The 15182-nt window shown below is 48.4% G+C and overlaps 1 protein-coding gene across 1 annotated transcript in view; it reads left to right on the forward strand.

The window, feature by feature from the left end:
- The first annotated feature begins 3177 nt into the window (after positions 1–3177).
- The window catches only part of LOC128584406 (tetratricopeptide repeat protein 28-like), a 31086-nt gene continuing 19081 nt past the window's right edge, over positions 3178–15182 (forward strand). Inside the window, 2 exon segments of the mRNA XM_053589379.1 lie at positions 3178–4559; positions 5072–5216. Of these exon segments, the coding sequence (XP_053445354.1) occupies positions 3178–4559; positions 5072–5216 (1527 nt within the window).

A 15182-nucleotide genomic window follows, 5' to 3' on the forward strand; every position in this document is an offset into this window, starting at 1 on the left:
TACGCACTGAGCCACTGGTGCCACCCAGAGTCAGTTTCTTTTAAATGGCAAACCAGGGTGGTGCCTGTGGCTCAAAGGAGTAGGGCGCCGGCCCCATATACCAGAGGTGGCGGGTTCAAACCCAGCCCCCGGCCAAAAAACCCTGCCAAAAATAATAATAAATAAATGGTAAAGCAGAAAGAATTCCAGAAAATCTGCCATAGCGCACTTCTCTCCCTGTCACTCCAAACCTTATTTTTTAAAAAAAATATATACCTATGAAGAATGATCTGTGGGCATCTTTGCACTGTGGGGGAAAATGGTGTTCATGTTAAGCTATAGTGCAAAAAATGTTCAGAAAGAAAATACATTACTTTAGCCTAATTCCTTATACTTGCTTTCCTGACTACCCTTCAACAAGTAATGTAGAGGGGCCAGGCACTGTAACTCACACCTGTAGTCCTAGCACTGTAGGAGGCTGAGGCAGGTGGATTTCTTGAGCTCAGGAGTCCGAGACTAGCTTGAGCAAGAATGAGACCCTGTCTCTAAAAAAGAAAAAAATAGCCAGGTGTTATGGTGGACGCCTGTAGTCCCAGGTACTTGGGAGGCTGAGGAAAGAGGATCACTTGAGACCAAGTATTTGAGGTTGTTATGAGCTGTATTGCTATGGCACTCTACAAAGGGCAACAAAGCAAGACTTTGTCTCAAAAAACAAAAAAAGCTATGTAGGTTTTATTTTCTTTCAGCTCAAAATTCAATAATTTCTCTGTGACACAAGCAGATCATGGTAGGTATATATGATCTATGGCCTGAAGGAAATTTTAGACTCAAGGTAAAGATCCTCTTCTAAACTTGACTTTGGAAAAGACTGTCCACCTGTCTTGAGGTTTGGTAGTCTAATTTCACACCATTCATTTTGGGTTAGAGGGAGGGGTTTAGGGTGTGTGTGGAACTGATTAACAGTTTCTACAGAGGCTGGTCTTATAGGGACCTCTTCTCTTCCCTTGTTAATTTACTGATGCCTTGCATAGAGGAAGAACACAAGGGTCTGTTTTTCTTTTGCCCTCACACCAAAGAACCAGATTCATTAGATCCCTCCACCAAGAGATTTAGATGGCATCAGTACAAATGTCTTGAACTCACCACCTTCACTGAACATTGTCAACAGAAGAGAAGGCAAACTCTGTAAAATAATTTGAAGAGGTCTATTCTAAGAACTGAATTTGAGGACCATGGCCTGGACCCATGCCCAAGAAACCTTGAGCAAGTGGACTCACTGTGACTGGATTAGTTTGGTTCTATTCAATTCAGGGAGACAGGAATTGCATGTAAAGTCATAAATCAATACAAGGCAGGGTGTAAGTTGGTTGGCCTAAAAAGGTGGGACATCTCAAAATGGAGGTTTACAGGTTATAGGTGGGTTTTAAAACTCTTTGATTTGTAATTGGTTGAAGAAATGAAGCTTTGTCTGAAGCAGGCGTCCTCAAACTTTTTAAACAAGAGGCCAATTCACTGTCCCTCAGACCGTTGGAGGGCCAGACCGTAGTTCAAAAAAAAAAAACTGAACAAATTCCTATGCACACTGCACAAATTTTATTTTGAAGTAAAAATACAAAACAGGAACAAATACAATCACATGGCCTCATGTGGCCCGCGGGCCGCAGTTTGAGGGCCCCGGGTCTAAAGGCTTGGGATCCTTTAATTTAAGGACATCTGTTAATTAGAGACAACACATCTGACAAATACCTAGACTCAAGTGAATTGTTAAGTAAGCAGAGGACCTACAGGTTTGTCTTCTATAGCCTCAGGCCTGTTAATGAGTCTCCCAGAAGGGAGGGGGCTTGATGAGGCATTTCTGACTTCCGCTCTTAGGGCCAGCAACTCAGCCCTTTGGCCAAGAGGGGGGTCCAATTAGTCAGCTGGAGGGGGGAGCCTTAAGATTTTATTTTTAGTTATTTTTTTTTTTTTTGAGACAGAATCTTACTTTGTCGCCCCTTGGTAGAGTGCTGTGGTGTCATCTCATCTCCGCTTACACCTTTCACTAGCAACGAATAGAACAAAGTAAGAGTTTGACCATCGATGCTGCCTCTGGCGGATCTTGGCCAAAAGGGGAGTTGTGAACTAAAATAAAATCTTGCGAGTGCTCCGCATGTGATAACTGCACAGTGCTTATGGCTGCTTCATTCTGTTACTTTACAACTAGGAGCCATTCCATGTATTGAATGTCCCTGAGTAAGTATAAGTTACCAGTTGTGATTTTATACATAAAGGCCAGAAGCTAGCTTAGGCAGTCATGATTTATTATGTGCATTGCTTAATGAAGAATACCTGAAATAATCGTGTAACTGCTTAGGATATCCATTTGTTTCATTAAATGGATAATTTGTCATTAAACTTGTGTTTGAACCATGAATTTCCCTTTATGTTTCAAAAGACTTGCAGCAAATAAAAACTGGGGACATTTAATGTGCATATATGTACTAAACACCCATATATATTTGTGATTAAAATGGGAGAAATCTTGCTAATTATATGTCACAGAAGAGCAAAATTCTATTGAAATTTGTACCTCTCTTTACTGTAAGGCATAGAGAATGCATAACGGTTTTCCTTGATTTGCCCATATAATTGGTAATGGGTAATAACTTAATAGATGTGTGTGATATAAAAGTAGTATATCCTGTTCTACCACTTGATGTTATCCCTTCCCTTTTCTGCAAAGGTACTATTGGCTGGAAGAAAAATATTTTGGTTAGCTTTGTATGACAGTATTTCCTTATATACTTTTTCTATAAAAACTGGTTTTATAATCATGAGTGGAAAAGGGCAGGTCGAATCAAGTTGACTGAATCTTTTTTTTTTTTTTTGGTAGAGACAGAGTCTCACTTTATCACCCTGGTAGAGTGCCGTGGTGTCACAGAGCTCACAGCAACCTCCAGCTCTTGGGCTTATGTGATTCTCTTGCCTCAGCCTCCCAAGTAGCTGGGACTATAGGCGCCCACCACAATGCCCGGCTATTTTTTTTGTTAGCTCACTCTGGTGGCATGGAGCCAGCCCGAGCTTAATAAAGGTTGCTGCGTAAACAAAGGTTGTCGTAGATAAAGGGTGGGGGCGGGGCACGCAGTTGCCGTGGGTGCTCGCGCTGCGGAGCTGCCATAAGAGTTCCGGCTCTCATTGGCGCCGGAGCCTCTGGACATTATGCCCCTACTGCGACTGTGGACCCCACGGGTCCTTCTCACGGGGCAATTGTTGTGGCTGCTGATACAGGCAGCTCCTGTTTGGAGGTGGCCCCGGGACAGGGTCCAGCCTACCTCCGAATCCCCAGGGCCGAAAGAGCCCTGGTCTTCCCTCTCTTCCGATCTCTCACCCGAATCCCCTCATATGCCTACACCCCCAGCAGATCCTGGGGACTTTGATTACCTGGGGTCTTCTGCTCCTTCCCACTTGTTAGCTTCACCTCAGGAGTTGCCTGAGAATTTAGCTCCATTCCCGGACACGGATTCAGCTCAAGAGCTACCTCAAGGGCCAGATAGTCTTACTATTCTACGTCGTCGGCTTCTGAGGAATAAGCTAAGGAGACGACGAAGCCTTCCAGAGGTGGTTCCAACGCCCGGTTGGGATCAGAATCGAGTCCTAACTCTGCGTCCTCAACTCATAAGGAAGATTCAAACTGTAAGTCCAGATGAGGTTTCAGGTCACCAGGCATTTGAAGTACTTGTTCCACCTCTAGATAGTCACAGTTCAAAACCAACAACATTCATTGTTTCACCAAAGAACCTGAAGGAAGATCTAGCTCAACATCCACAGCTCACTAAAGTTGTTGGAGCTCTAGACCAATTTGAATTAAAATCTCGGTCTTACAAACAAATTCTGCAGAATGACGATTGTACAGATCAAAGTATGGATTTACTTTACCCTGGCAGCATACCTCTGGGATTTGCGAGAAACCCAGAGGTGGCTCAAGAGGCCCCTGCACAAGGTGAACTTTCGCAGTTCAATGTAAAAGATGAAAGTCGAAATCCAGAGACCCCTGAGGAGATCCCATCCTCTTTACTCCATCAAGAAACCCTAGAAGAGTACCCTGAGGAAGTAGAACCTTTAACTGAGCAGCAGGCCCCAGCTCAGGCTCCACAGACTTTTGAGCAGGTAGAACCTTCTTTAACAGAGCAGGAGGCCTCAGCTCAGCAGCCAACTAATACTGAAGAGGCTGTGTCTCAGCCAGTGATACATCATGAGGTAAATGTTCCATCTCCAACTCGGGCTGAAATTTATCATTCAGTCTTGCCCAAAGTCACAGTTAAACCTGTAGATCTGGAGCTTACACTAACTTCAGAGCCAAGTAACAACATTGAACCTACTTTAAGCCAGCAGCAGGCCCCAGCTCAGCCTCCAGAGCGCCCGGAAGAGGTGGAACTTTCCTCAACCCAACAAGAGGTCTCACCTTTTGAGGAGGTTGGACTGTCCCCAACCCAACAAGAAGGCCCAGCTCAAAATCTAGAGCACCCTGAGGAGGTTGAACCTTCTGCGACACAGCAGGGACTGCCCAGCCAGCAGCTCCCAGCACCCCCACCTGGCAAGCTGTGGGGCCAGGGGCCTCCAAGGCTTTGCTGTGCTAGGGCTCAGGTGGATGCCCATCAGCTGCTCTGAGCCCAGGCTGGGGCCAACACACTCTTTGTCTTGTCTGAGGCTCCTCTGCCATAAATTAGTTGGCACTGGGGCACCGTCCTCACCAGCATGGTGGCTGCACTGATTCCTAATGGTTCTCATGTTTGCCTGCACACAATCACTCCACACAGGACATAATTAAATCCTTTGAAAAGCACTCTGGGACATTTGATTATGTACAAAAACTCCATAGAAATGTAAGCTGTTATGTGCAGCTGGTTTACTCTGTGTTTTCTGATGGTGCTCACTGCTACTAAAATTACCTTGAAGGGAAGAGCGGGGAGGCCGGCGGCAGCACTGCTGCGGAGCCTCATACCCCACCGTCCGTGGGGCAGCACAGCTGAGAACAATGGTGGTGAGCCCTTCCCCCACCCCTGCCTCCTGCCCACACAGGCCCTTCTCGATCCCTCTGCCCTTCTCTCCCCAGGAGCTGCCAGAGCATGACAAGCCTGTGCAGTCATGCCGTGTCGCCGACCCAGGATGGGACCTCCTCTCTTCCTAGGAGGCAGAGCTCGTTCACTAAGCCCCCTCTCCATGCCCTGTATGACCTGCTCATAGAGCCCATGGAAGGGGTAAGTGCCTCCCAGGGGCATGAGGCGTCAGAACACGTCATTTACCAGGCAGTGCCCCTGTGTACCCCCTTAGATACACAGCTGGGCTCCCAGGACAACTGGAGGTTTTCCAGAACACATGACTTCTCCGTCTAGCTTTTCAGCATTTGAAAGCTAAAGTGGATGCATGTTCTTGGCTGGCTGCTGGTTAGTGAACGAGGCCTTGAGCTTCCAATTGGCGAACCTGGGTTCAAGTCCTAGCTCTGCTCCTTACAAGACAGGTAAATTTGGCTTCAGTTATGTCATGTACAAAATGAAAGGGTGCTCCCTTCGTGCCTGTTCAGTGCAGTGATCTAGAGGCTCAGGGAGGTGCAGTCACCAGCAGGACCAAGCATGGGCCCCTCGTGCCCGAGGCCAAGGCTGCCCTGCCCACCCAGCAGATGTCACGGGGAACATGGCCGTGGCCCTGCTGTTTCCAGAGGGCGTCTTCCCCCTCTTGCATCCACACCCTTCTGGGTCTCAGTGCTTCTCCTTCTCTCATTCTACCTTCCTCTTTCTCTTGGCCTCAGACGATATCAGGAATCACTGACGTCATCTTTTGAGTCCAGTGCTAAAGGCAGCCTTGCATGAGCTGCCTCACACAGATTTTCTGTTGTATTTCACCTGCTCTGGTCTTTGCACATCGCTTTTTAATTCGCTAACTATGTGGGAAATGCTGAAGGGCTCAGGATCTTTATGAATCCCAATGGGGAGCCCATCACGTACCCATGCACTGTCAAGAACTCCCAGCAGGCCTGAAGCAGGCATGGGGGCAGCTCACATCTCAGCTGGAGTGTGGCCCTTCCTCTGCAATTGATCTCACTGGTGTTGGGGTGACCCCTGAGTGGCTCTTCCACTCCAGCCACCCTACCTTTCCTTGCCTGGCCTTCCAGGGGTGTGTCGCTGCTTGCCTGGTCTCCGTAAGGAGGCTGCGCTGCCTGACAGTGCTCTGGACTTCCCCTGGCTCCGGGAGATGGGTGTTGTATAAAGTGCAAAGCTTCAGGGAGCTGGCAGAGGGGGACCCTAGTGAAGCTGCCTCCCCACCTGGAGTATCTGTTTCCTCATTGGAAAATGAGGATAATCCCTTCATGTGTGTCAGAGTAAAGTAGGCAAGGATGAGATAAAAGTGGAAAGCACCTGAGGTAGCAGCAGTAAACGTACACCTGGCAAGCTGCGGCTGCTGTCCCCAGACACCTCCTCTAAGTGTGGAGTCACTGCCACTGCCCCTCTGAGCCTTCCCTGCACTCCAGGGCCTCCTGGATCTGATCACATCATACACAGAGGCCTGGCCCAGTCCTCCCCTCTCCTGCAATGCCAGTCCTTAGATTCACCAGCCTTCCCTTCTTAGGATTATTATCCTCTCCTGTGTCCTTTTAATGAGGTGACCAAAACTGCAGCAAGCTCTCCACCTCAGAGCTTCTCAGCTGCCCTGATAACTTACCCTGATTTATGTGCCATACCTTGGAGGAAGAAATACATACCTAGACCCTGAGGCTGCTTTTTTCATGTTTCCTTTACTGCCACTGACTGTCATGCAGACCATTTTGGTGACTTACTTCCAGCCTTCCCTCCTCCTCACCCTGAGGTCTGCATTTCCCACGGATGCCATGCCGCTGAAGGTTAGTTGGGCCCTCCATTCTTCACCCATTGGGTCTTCCGAGTCCCTGTGTGTTTCTCCTTTTGCATTCAGGTCTCCAGATTACTCGCTCTGTCAATGTTGAATTGTCAGGTGGGGGCCTAGCCGGGAGACTGGCTATGTCTGTCACCTCCAGCCCTGGTAAGCCTCAGGCCATCCGGACCTGCCCCTCCTGCCCAGCTCATGTTGCCTCCTCTTGGAGCCTTCCTGAACCCTTCATCTCTCTCTGCACCGCCGGACCCCTTACCTACCAGATGTCTTTTACAGTACCCGATAGAGTCAGTTCTGCCGTGTACACCTCATCCATGGAGTCAGCCAACAATGGATTGAGAATATTCAGGAAAAAAAATACCACAAAGTTCCAAAAAGCAAAACTTGAATTTGCCACATTCTGAGTACTACATCGAATCCACAGGAGTGCAGTACTGTGCAGGCATTGCATTAAATATTACAAGAAATCTAGAGATTTAAAGTGTGCAGGAGGGCATGCGAAGGTTATATTTAAACACCGTGCCATTTTATATCAGAGACTTGAGCATTCGAGGATTTTGGTATCTGTGGAGGTTCTGGAACCAATCCCCATCCGATACTGAGGGCAACTGCATTTGACTGGACGCAGAACACGCCTCTCATCCTCTACCTTGCCTCCCATGCCACACTTCTGAGGCAAGGACTGACACTCATCTCTGTGCCCCCAGCAGCTGGTATGGAGCCAGGTACCCCTTAGCACTCAGTAAGGTTTATAGAAGGGTATGTGGTCCAAAGCTGCTTTTGCATTTTGGGTCTAGTTTGGCATAGAAAGCAGAAGCCCCAAGAAAGAAATCAGCTAACAAGCTTTTTGTGGTCCCTTTTGGGTGGAGCCTGGGCACTTTCAGCAAGGAGAACCAGAAAGAAGGGGCCGGGCCTGCCCTTGAAGAGCTTTAGATCTAGTGAACTGTCTCTACCCCCGACCCCAGTGCCCATCAGCCAGCAGGGTTATTTCAGGGTGGGGTCATAGCCCCGTTGATATGGGTCCATGTCAGGTGAAGGGAGCGACTTGGGCTCTGTGCTTGAGGCAGAAGTCCACTTGGTGGACACCACCAAGAGGAAGCCAAGGGCTGAGGGCTGGAGGCGGCCCTGCCCTGATCCACCCTGGGGCTTCCACCTAGGAGAGAACTGCTGCAGTGCCACAGGTCATCTGGCAGGGGATCCTCTGAATTTATAAAATCTGCACCATGTTTTTTAGACAGTTTTTCTCCCTGAGGACTTTCCCCTATGACTCAAAGAATAAAAATATGCCATCGGCATTGGTGGTAGCTGGCATCTGGACAACCTGATTTTCCCTCAGTGGTTCCAGGAAGTGGGAAGGTTTATGGACTTGAGCCTCAAACAGGTTAGAACAACGATCAGAATCATGTCTTTATAAACTAGGAAAAGGAAAAAGCCCTGCCACCAGATGTGTGACAGCTTCTTAACGGCCGCCGGTAGCACCCTCTGCGTCCACTCCTTCAGGAACTGGCTGTGTGGGCTCAGGTGCTGGCCAGGCACCTGCTATCGGGGCTCAGTCTTACCCGGAAACAAGGCCTTCAGTTAGAAAGTTCGTCCTTATTACCTGATAGCCAGAAATATTCTCTCATGAATTAGGTGTCTGAACATAGTGAGGAAGTTTGGCTGCTTCACACGAGACATAGGGGAAACCTTTTTAAAGCCACCGAAGTAAATTATCACAGCAAGAGCTATTCTTTGGCAAACTGAAATGATCTATTGTGTTTCATTAGAAACACTTAACTGAAAAGTTGGAACCTAATTTAAGAGTCCTGTCCATCCCTATTTTTATCCATTTATTCAACAAATACTTACTGACATGTGCCAGGCATACAACTATCCTCAACACAAGAGGAGACAGCCCGGAAGCTGGACCAGGGGCCCCCTGTCTTCTGTCTGATCACTCACCAGCTGTGCTAATTGGGGGTGAGCAGGCCAGCACCAGAGGCTGGTAGGCTGCACAGGGTTGTGACAGGTCAGCCTGGGTAGATGCCTTGGTCACCCCTCCTCAGCAGGCCACCCAAGTGGAGAAGGAGGCCTGGATTATTGCCTTCCTTTTCACTGCAAGCAGCCGCACCCAGTAGGGGGCGACATGACACCATCAAACAGCCCCCAGACCCTGCCCCTGTCAGTTGCCAGTTGTCTCCACGTTTTCAGTAAGAATACAAATCAAAACCGAAGGTCCACGATTATGAATCACTGACACTTCAAGACTAAAACGATTAGCCTCTTCACATGGGGCATGTAATTATTTAAGCAACTGCCTTCGTTTAGCCGCAGTCCTGTTGCTAAGGGACTAGGTCAGACAGTATGAAAAGTAGAACAGAATAATATTTTACCGTAGGCCTTGCACCAGTGTTTGATTTAATTTGGCTTAAGGGGAGCACTGTCGTGGCTTTTTCGAGGAATCATGCTGTCCTTTGCTGTCAGGATGGGGGCAAGCACGTCCACTTATCTTTGAAGAGAGCCTAGTTACATCTGCACATGAGCCATCATCAAACATTAGGTCAAATCCTATCTGATACCTAAAGGAGAAAATGTCACCAAAGAAAAGTTGCAAATGTTTAGTGTGAAAGGGACTAGAATGTGTTTGCATCTGTGGCATTAGTTTTAATCTAATTAGAACAAAGGGTGGTAATCTGTGCCTCTGACCTGGGATCTCCCTGATTGTTGAAAGGACAGATTGTGGACCAATCCTGGCCCCACAACCTGAGAGTCTGCATCAGGGCCCTCTCCCTCAGCCACATGCACGTAGCAAGGCCTGTGGGGCTGCTATAGGCAAAGCTCCTTGTGTACCTGTCAGCTTGCAGGTGGGACCTTTGTCCAAAGGCAGAAGCTGCCATAATTAAGGAATCAGCTTTGCAGTAGGAAATTCCCTAGGTTTGGTCAAATCACTCTTCAAAATTCCAGACTTGGAGACCTTTTGGGATCCTGGGAGTCTAGACTTATTCTGCTTACAGAGTCTCTGCCATCCTTATCTTTCTTATTTTCCTTTATTTAAATTCCCTATTTCATCTTGTTAAAGTATTAAAAACCAAAATTATAGGACAGGTAGCAAGAGTGAATTATTTGATCAGAAAGAAAAGCATTACTCATTCACCTCTACTCATGATTAATCCAGCTGTGGAGTAATCTGTTTAAGATGCTAGAAGCTTACTCAATACTTGATATCCATGGCAGTTTGGTGAACTGCCTTCTTCAACACTGGAGCAGGGGAATTCACCTAAGGCTTCTCATCTAAGGTGGAAATGGAGACTAACTCTGCCGAGGGCTCAACCATGAGGAGAGCTTAGCTTTAGCCTGATTGTGACTGTGATTACTGCCCTGGGAAAAAGGACTCTCTTGGTGCTTTGTAAAATGTCCCTTGCAAAATCAAGTAACATTATATTACTGTCAACTTATCCTATGACAAATGCAATAGGAATGAGACTGACCAATTTGGTGCTGTTTTTTTTTGGTTTTTTGGAGGGGTTGCAGTTTTTGGCTGGGGCTGGGTTTGAACCCGCTACCTCTAGTATATGGGGTCAGCGCCCTACTCTTTGAGCCACAGGCACAGCCCATGCATGTTTTCTATTTTCTAAACAAATTGCTGGTCTTGGAGATTGCAGGGCAAATGCAGGACATTTTCAGGGCACAAATAGATTTCTATTTGCTATAGAAAAAGTCAGAGCTAGGTTCTAGAATGTGGGGTGGAGGATGGGGCCCTTGAGACTGGCAGCCCCACTGCCAGGCTGTCTAATTGATTTCTGATTGAGACAGCTATAGTAATATTGAAATGAGGACAGATGTCACCCAAGGACAACAGGCATTTCTACAACTGATTAGGAGGAGGAAAAATGGAGGCAATTACTGGCAAGCTATCTTTATGACTGAAACTGATGGTGAGAACACCTTGAATAATTGGTGGGTTCTGGCAGGTAAATGGTGTCCTCAGTGGGTCCTGCTGTTAGGCCAGTGTCATCTGAGTGCTGGCTCTATCCTAGCTGATGGTTCAGCAAGCAGCCATCTCAGCCTCACCATGGCAGGTTCTGGGCAGGCCCAGGTATTTCTGCCACTGAGGGTGGAGGTCTCGGTTTTACCAGGTCAGCCAAGATAGAGAGAGGTTCCCACACTACAGAGGGTCCTGTGGCTCTAGCAGTCCCTCTGAGCTGAATTTGGCTAAGGTCGGACCCTGGGTATCAGTAGTCCCCTCTGGCTTTTGCTGGCCATTGTTGGTCATGCTTCTCCAACACCCACATCCCACCCTTCCCTTCCTGGGTTCTTTAGACAAACCAATGGGCTGTTATTTAGTTGACCAGTTGAATATGTTGAATTTTTACTTCCTAATTTTTAGTTGGAATGCAATGTCTATGATCTTAGTAGGTTTCAGTCATGGCCTGAGGGTTATTTCCAGTAGGTAATGTGATATTTGTTAAAACTGTATATATCCACCCATGACAACAAAGTTTCTTGGAAGTATCACAGAAAATGTTCCTCCTCTGCCTTAAACGGTTCTTTTTGATCAATTCACTCAATCAAAAATATGAGTCAGCAAAAACTCCAAAGCCCTGAACATACACAGTTATGGGGTGTTCCGATTCCCAGAAGTTCTATGCTGCTAGAATCCTTATTATATACAGTAAAGTCCAGTTCACCCCAAATCTAATCAGCCCCAAATCTTGTGGACCCAGGATTTTTCTTTCCTTCTTCCTTGATGATCAGGGATTTCCATTCCTCTGGCTTATGAAGCTGTGAAGCCCTGAGAGGCCTGTTGTGTCTTCCCGACAAAGGACACTTTTCATTCAGTGTATTGTGGAGGCTGCTTATTGATCCTATGAACCTTGGCGATGCACATGGAACACATATTTCCTTTTCTTTCTTTTTTTTTTAGACACAGTCTCACTCTAATTGCTCTGGGTAGAGTGCCCTGGCATCATAGCTCACAGCATCCTCAAACTCCTGGGTTCTAGTGATCCTCTTGCCTCAGCCTCCCAAGAAGCCAGGACTATAGATACCCACCACCATGCCAGCTAGTTTTTCTATTTTTAGTAGGCTGGTGTCAAACTCCTGAGCTGAAGCAATCCGCCAGCCTCGGCCTCCCAGAGTGCTAGGATTACTGTCATGAATCACCATGCCTGGCCAGAATACATAGTTTTTAAGCTGAAGATCAGGACCTGTGCAATATAACATGTGATATCGGTGCTTTCTGGATAGCACGACACCTCTGGTAACCAGGGATGCATATGGAAGAGTCCTACTGACCAAAATGGTCATTGAGTCGAAACCTTCAGGATCCATGGGGGTTGCTGGGAGAAGTACAGGCTTACAAATTTGACTTCAGGGTGGTGGCTCAGTAAGCGGCTGTGGATGGCAGTGAAGGTGAAATGAGGATGAGGTAAGGGGGATGTGGTGACATCTGTCTTTCTTAATCCCTGGGTTACAATTCACACCTGGATGCTCCAGAGAGGCATTTTGTGTGTGGGGGGGGGAGGGTGGGGGCGGGTGTTTTAGCCATACATTTGTAAAACCAAAGGGAATGAGTTGTGCTAGAAAATAATGAAGGCTATGTCAACTTATTCCAGCCACCTGAGACAGCTGTAAGTTCATATTTGACCCTTATGTCTAGAGTGCCAACTGGGCATCAGGTGCGGTAAGAGGTGTTCGACATGCTGCCACAGCTCCCACTGTGTCACAGGCCTGGAAGGAGTGGGCATTAGCACTGTCCTATGGGTTTGGAAACTGAGGTGCAAGGAAGCAAATGTCTTGTGGAAGTGCTCAGAGGCCCTGCCCCCATGCCAGCTTAGCCTTCCTTCTTTGTCACCACACGCCACCAACCTACCAACTCCACATCACTGGGAGCACCCTGGCACAGCAGACTCACCCAGACTTCATAGCACAGGCCTCTCCTCAGAATCCCTGTCCCTTTCCTCCAGAATATGCCTTCCCTTCCTTGCCTGCTGGACAAGGTCTTCCAATCTTCTAGGACCATCAGGAGACAGGAACCACCCAGTAGGCTAACCAGGGAAGTTCAATATATAGAATCATCACCTATGAGAAGAGAGAGAACCTATAAGATACAAGGAACTATATGGTTCTCTAGGGCTGAGGGAGTGTGCTCAGGTGAGGATGAATACTGGAGGATGTGGGGCTCAGCCCACAGACAGAGACACGTTCACTGCCTGGCCCGGCCAGAGGCAGTCTGGATTGCTGGGCAGGCAGCGGGCCCCTATCTGATGCAGATGGGAATGCAGCAGTTGGCAAGGGCATGCTACACCCATGGGAGTGGGGGTGCCTGCAGAAGCAGGAGGCCTCTGGAGCATGGGGTTTCCACATAGGCAAGGCTGTGGGAGGTGATTGCTGGGCCAAGACTGCAAGGTGCTGGAGGGACAGCGTTCTGAGCCCATGTTTGGACAGATCCACTGATGTCCTCACACCCAGTGCTGACCCCCGGCTAGAAGCAGAGCCCCTTCATCCTCAGTGCCCTGTCCTGACAAAGCTCAGCACTGTGCCCACTCACTGGGAGAAATGGCTGAAGGAATGCCACCTGTTGCAGGGGGATTATGATGGGGCCCCTGGAGCTAAGAGGTGACAGACTGATGGCAGCCCCACAAAGTCACTTCCAGTGTGCTCACTACTCACCCATCAAAAGGAACAACCCTCCCCCAGGGCAAAGGTTGCACCTTAAAGGTACCCTTATCATTCCTGGGCCACGGGGCAGCCCTGCAGCACTGTGGATGGTGGCCTCCCTGCTGGAGAACTTTGTCTTTCCTGCTTCTCTCACCCAGCTTGGCACACAGTAAGTTCTCAAGTAATATTTGCTGCCTGGACCCAACACCACAGTCAGGGTTGTGCCCCATAGGTGAGAGTGAGGGGTGGTGCCCTTGAGGATTGTATAGGTCCTAGTATACCTGGCCCCTTCATCTTATTCTGCTTCAAAAGATCCAATTTCTAGAAACTTTGGAGGTCAAAAAACCTGAGCCTTTGATACAATTTATTGGACTCTGTTACAGTTGTTGCTGTAAGGCCAATGCCTGAGCCATTTTATCTTTCAAAACCCAAGACTTAAGAACCAGAAGATACTGTCTTCTGGGCTGACAGCCCCAGGCCCAGAGCAGCGTTTCCTTGAACATCCCTCCTTTGTCATCTAACCGACAATATGTAATGTGGATAGGGACATCATTTTCTTTTCCCTTTTCAAGTTCACATTGGATAACAGCTAATCTTGCTGTGCAAGGGCAGCGCTCCTCCAGGGGCAGAACTCAGAAGTCAGCGTGCAGGCGTCTTCTCCAGCATGTCCAGTCAGTCTGCCCACTGCCTTTTAACCAGAGCTATCAGTCTGCCATCTGACCCATCTCGCCACAAGCCCGCATCTTTGAGAGAGCAGCTGTGGCTTTCACCTACCTCTTTTCACACTGCCTGGACAGGAGTCCCATTTGGGGGTCCTCACCCAGGTTTGTATGCATGTGCCAGGCTTGGTACCAGCCAGTGGGCACTATCCCAGTCCTAGAAATTGGGATATGAGTTTCAGAGAGCAGCCTCCCAATCTCCCAGGCTTTGGCTTTAGACTATGTCCTCTCCTTACCCACCAAGGTCGCTAGCAAGTCTCCTTGTCCTCTCACAGCATGCATTGCCTTGGTCTGAGTTACTCAGCACAGCCTCCTACAGTGCAGGCTGTCTCCCAGTGCGTCATGGGGCTCAGCTGGAGAAGGCCTGGCAGGTCCCTGCAGCCTGGGAGGACACTTTCTGGCCTGACTTTCAGGCCCTCTATGGTCTAGCTCCTGTGTCTTTCCCAGCATTCTCGGGCTGGGCCTTCCCCAACCAGGGCAGCCTCTTGGGAAGGGCAGAGCCATGAGCTCAGGTAGGCACTTCCACCCTCAGGGCTGAAATTCCCCCTGCTGCGGTGCTGTTAATATCCAACATTATTGATTGTCACTCAGTAACGGCTTCCTATGTATATTTTATTTCTTTAAGCACAGAGACTGTCCTAAACTTACATTACTTCCTATAGTCTACTGTGGGCACCAGTGGCTAGTGGGAAAACCAAGGCCTGGTTGTGAGAGTGACTTCCAGCAGCAGGGCCACATGAGATGACCCCCACTGCCCTTCATGGAGTGTCAGAGCAAACACACAAGCTGCCTTCCGGGACGTATGGTCACTGGTCTTTAGGCTTGTGCCTCAGATGGGAAGGTTTTGTGGGTAGTTAGTGGAGTTCCCGTAAGGACACACTGCCAATGCCGTCTCTAAGCTGGCTCCAGCCTGTTTAGTTCCCTTTTCTTGCCCAGCTTCCCCTTGGTTCCCACATTTAGGTG

The sequence above is a fragment of the Nycticebus coucang genome, chromosome 4 (genome assembly GCF_027406575.1).
Source record: "Nycticebus coucang isolate mNycCou1 chromosome 4, mNycCou1.pri, whole genome shotgun sequence".
In the NCBI taxonomy this organism is placed as follows: domain Eukaryota; kingdom Metazoa; phylum Chordata; class Mammalia; order Primates; family Lorisidae; genus Nycticebus; species Nycticebus coucang.